We start from the raw sequence: 3,676 nt of genomic DNA on the forward strand, positions 1-3,676 counted from the left end.
CTACACCTTGTGGCCCTGAGAGACAAAGCAGCACGTACAAACTCCACAACATGTACAAAAAACAACGGAAGTGCTCCAGGATGCTAGGGGCAATGTTGGGCTTTGTATGTGATTTGTCTCTAGGGGCCACCGTATATATTTATATGTAAACATATATAAATAAAACCAGAATTTCTTTTACATTAGTAATTCCTTTTGTGCATAATTTCATATTTTTGTTGATAATAAATTAATTAAAGCAACAAAACAACCTGAAGTGCCGGTTAGGAGCCAAAAGAGCCGGTTCTCTAAAAAGAGCTGGAATTTCCATCACTAGCCCTGTGGTGTTCAGGTGTATAACGTGGTGTGGAGGTGTGTATGCAGCAGCACCGAGGTCCTCAGCTGATTTTAATTTCAAATATGTGTCTTGGGCGTAACTTTGTTTATGGCAGCCTGTGTGATTCATGCTGTATTCACCTTGCACGCTAAGGTGCTGGCCAATTAAATCACCAAGAAGGCCGATGAACACCCGCCAGGCTGCATAAAGTTGGATTAAAATCTGCTGCAGAACATAACTGTGAATTCTGACAGCCAATTTCACATGTTAGTGTTTCAGTCACTAAAGACTGGCAGTAAATGGAAATGTCAAATGATTCATTACAAGGAGCTGCCAACTTTAGAGGCTGGTTAATCGTGACAAATCTTTTCCTTCACTCAGGTTAGCTAGTAGATTGTGGCTCAAGCAGTGAACACATGTTATCTCTATTCGGACTTTCCCAAGTGTTCTTTATCTCTTTGCATACATGAACTCTGAACTTTGTGATGCTTCAGGAGGAAAACTGCTTCAGTTATTCTCTCAGATTCGTTTCATATTTTCTGCATCAGATTTGAGTGAGATCCTGGAATGAAGACAGAAGAAAAGACTTTGTTCAAAGTTTGATTTATAGTCAAACCTTCCAGTTTATTCACACAATAAAACATCAACACAATATATGAATTCATTCATTAAAATCACAGTTTTTCCTCATTTGTTTGATGATTTTGACAAAAACAAACACAAACACACACACATGGTCTGCCATACTCATGAAGAGAAATGTCGACATTTTTCAACACAAATATTCCAGAAACATTTAGAGGATAGAGAAGTTTACATTTTCATGTGGAGAAATATTTTAGTAAATCAAAATGATGATGAGCAGTGATAGCCTCCATAAACAGTCACAGGAAAGATCTCCTTTAAAAACTCAGAAACATCAAGAGAACAACTAGAAGATGTGGAGGTACCACCCATAATGTTTGACTGACAGCTGATCTCTGTGCAGAAATGATGGAGAGAAAATAAAATGAAACTAAAATACAGATTTAAACCCACAATATGAAAGACTTCAGTCTATTTCACTTTAATCAACTTAGCTGTGGCTCCATGTACAGCACAGAAAACCCTCAGTCCAGCATAGAGCGGCTGAGTGAATGTGGTCTGGACTCTGTGGAGGAGAGTCATGGTTTCAGAGACGCTGTAGAAGGACAAAATACCTGCTCTGTGATCCAGGTACGCTCCTACTCTGGAGGAACGAGGACCTGAGACACAAGTTTCAATGTTGTTGTACCAAAATGTATAACTGTTGTTGTTACAATATAATGACCAAGATTTGTCATTATATCCAAAAACACATGTATATCCTTTTCTGCTGATATTCTTGTTTGCGACTGCTACATAAACTCCTCCCCCTCTCCACTCCACCTCCCAGTAACAACGTCCAGTCAGACTCTCTCTACTCAGGACCTGAAACCTGTCAGTGAATCTGTCTGGATGATCAGAATAAGACTGTCGTTGATCCATTAATGTTACTTTTCTGTTCCCCTCTGATAATAACAGCTGTTTGTGTGCTGTGTTTGGATCCAGTGTGATTTCACATGAATATTTTAAGAATCCAGCTCTGGTCTTTGGCTCTGGTGGATCTGGCAGTAAAACATCCACTTCAGTGACTGTCAGTGAGATGTTTGTCCATTCCTCTCTCAGAATGTCCTGTAGTTTATCTCTGAGCTCTGACACAGCTGCTGTCACATCCTCAAAGTAGCTCAGAGGACGGATATTGATGCTGGATGAGTCTGTAGACTCACTGAGTGCTGACAGTGAGGGGTAGTTGTGTAGAAACTGGATGTGATCCTCTGTGTGTGAGAGCTGCTTCAGCTCAGCATCTTTCCTCTTCAGCTCAGTGATCTCCTGCTCCAGCTTCTCCTGAAGCTCTTTGACTCGACTCACCTCAGTTTCCTGCTGGGATCTGATCTGCTGCTTCACATCAGAGCTTCTTTTCTGGATGAGATGGATCAGCTCAGTGAAGATCTTCTCACTGTGCTCCACTGTTTGATCAGCAGACTGATTGATGGCCTCCACCTGCTGTTGAAGCAGCTTCACATCTTTCTCTCTGTCCTGGATTCTCTGCTGGATGTTTTGTCGACTCACCTCCAGCTCTCTCTGCCTCTCAGTCCTTTCTGCTGCAGCTGAGACTGTGTCGTGGCCTTTATGTTCATCCACAGAGCAGAGATAACAGATACTCTGCTGATCAGTACGGCAGAACATCTTCATCACCTCATCATGACGAGAGCAGATGTTCTCCTGGAGCTTCTTGGAGGGCTCCACCAGCTTGTGTTTCTTGAATGGAGCCACATCATAATGAGGCTGAAGGTGTTTCTCACAGTAAGATGCCAGACAGAATAAACAGGACTTGAAAGCTTTCATTTTTCTTCCAGTGCAGACATCACAGGCCACATCTTCAGGTCCAGCATAGCAGTGATCAGCAGGAGCAGCTTGGAGTCCAGTCTTCTTCAGCTCCTCCACTAAATCTGCTAACATGGTGTTTTTCACCAGGACAGGCCTCGCTGTGAAAGTCTGTCTGCACTGAGGGCAGCTGTAGATCTTCTTCTTTTCCTCTTCATCCCAGAAGCTTTTAATACAGTTCATGCAGTAGCTGTGTCCACAGGGAATAGTCACCGGATCCTTCAGTAGATCCAAACAGACTGAACAGCAGATTTTTGTTTGATCCATTTGATTCGTGTGCTGTGCCGTTTCACCGTCTCTCAGTGACTGTCAGACAGTTTCACTTCCTCTGAACAGAAACAACCTCTGTGCTCTGAAGGGAAACAGATCTCTGCTCTTTTTCACCTCCTACAGGAAATGAGGCTCACCAGCAACTGCATTTACACCATGTTGTTTAGACCCATCCTGATACAGACACATCTGTGAAGGGAGGCTCTAAAGAAATATCCTGGCAGTGACAAGAGCCAGGGTGTGGTTTGTTTATTACAAAGTATTAGAGCTTCCTTAAGATAAAACTACTGATGATTTTGAGGTTAAAGTTCACTTTTTGTTCCAGGAAATAGTTGAAATATATGGAGATTACAGTTGTTGTTTCAAGATAAACTACCACGGCTTCTGTACCCTCAACAAAATGCTTTATATAGATGAGTTAATGAAACTATACTTCTCGATCTATTTTAGTTATAAGAAAATTATTTTTCTTTCGTCAGATGAACATGTAAAGAGTTTAAAATAGCTTCTTTCAAAATACAATATTGAAAATAATCAGAGAAAAACAGTCACCTTCAAGATATTTTTCATTATGTTTGTATTTGTTAACCTGTCATTTAAACATTCTTGTTGAATTATGTCAGTTTCAGGTAATGCTATTACACA

General features: G+C 41.1%; 1 protein-coding gene across 1 annotated transcript; it reads right to left on the reverse strand.

Annotated features, from left to right (window-relative positions):
• On the reverse strand, positions 1 to 3,028 carry LOC148097580 (tripartite motif-containing protein 16-like). The gene is made up of 2 exons (XM_087832450.1): positions 1,652 to 3,028; positions 1 to 15 (listed from the first exon to the last, which is right to left on the reverse strand). The coding sequence occupies exons 1-2, from the start codon at positions 3,026 to 3,028 to the stop codon at positions 1 to 3; spliced, it is 1,392 nt and encodes a 463-aa protein (XP_087688576.1).
• Between the last annotated feature and the right edge of the window lie 648 nt (positions 3,029 to 3,676).

This window comes from Neolamprologus brichardi, chromosome 18 (assembly GCF_056152115.1).
Source record: "Neolamprologus brichardi isolate AB-2024 chromosome 18, ASM5615211v1, whole genome shotgun sequence".
Taxonomy (NCBI): domain Eukaryota; kingdom Metazoa; phylum Chordata; class Actinopteri; order Cichliformes; family Cichlidae; genus Neolamprologus; species Neolamprologus brichardi.

Bases quoted from the DNA above. Each gene is read 5' to 3' on its own strand.
- LOC148097580 (XM_087832450.1), bottom strand. From the start codon at position 3,028: ATGGATCAAACAAAAATCTGCTGTTCAGTCTGTTTGGATCTACTGAAG.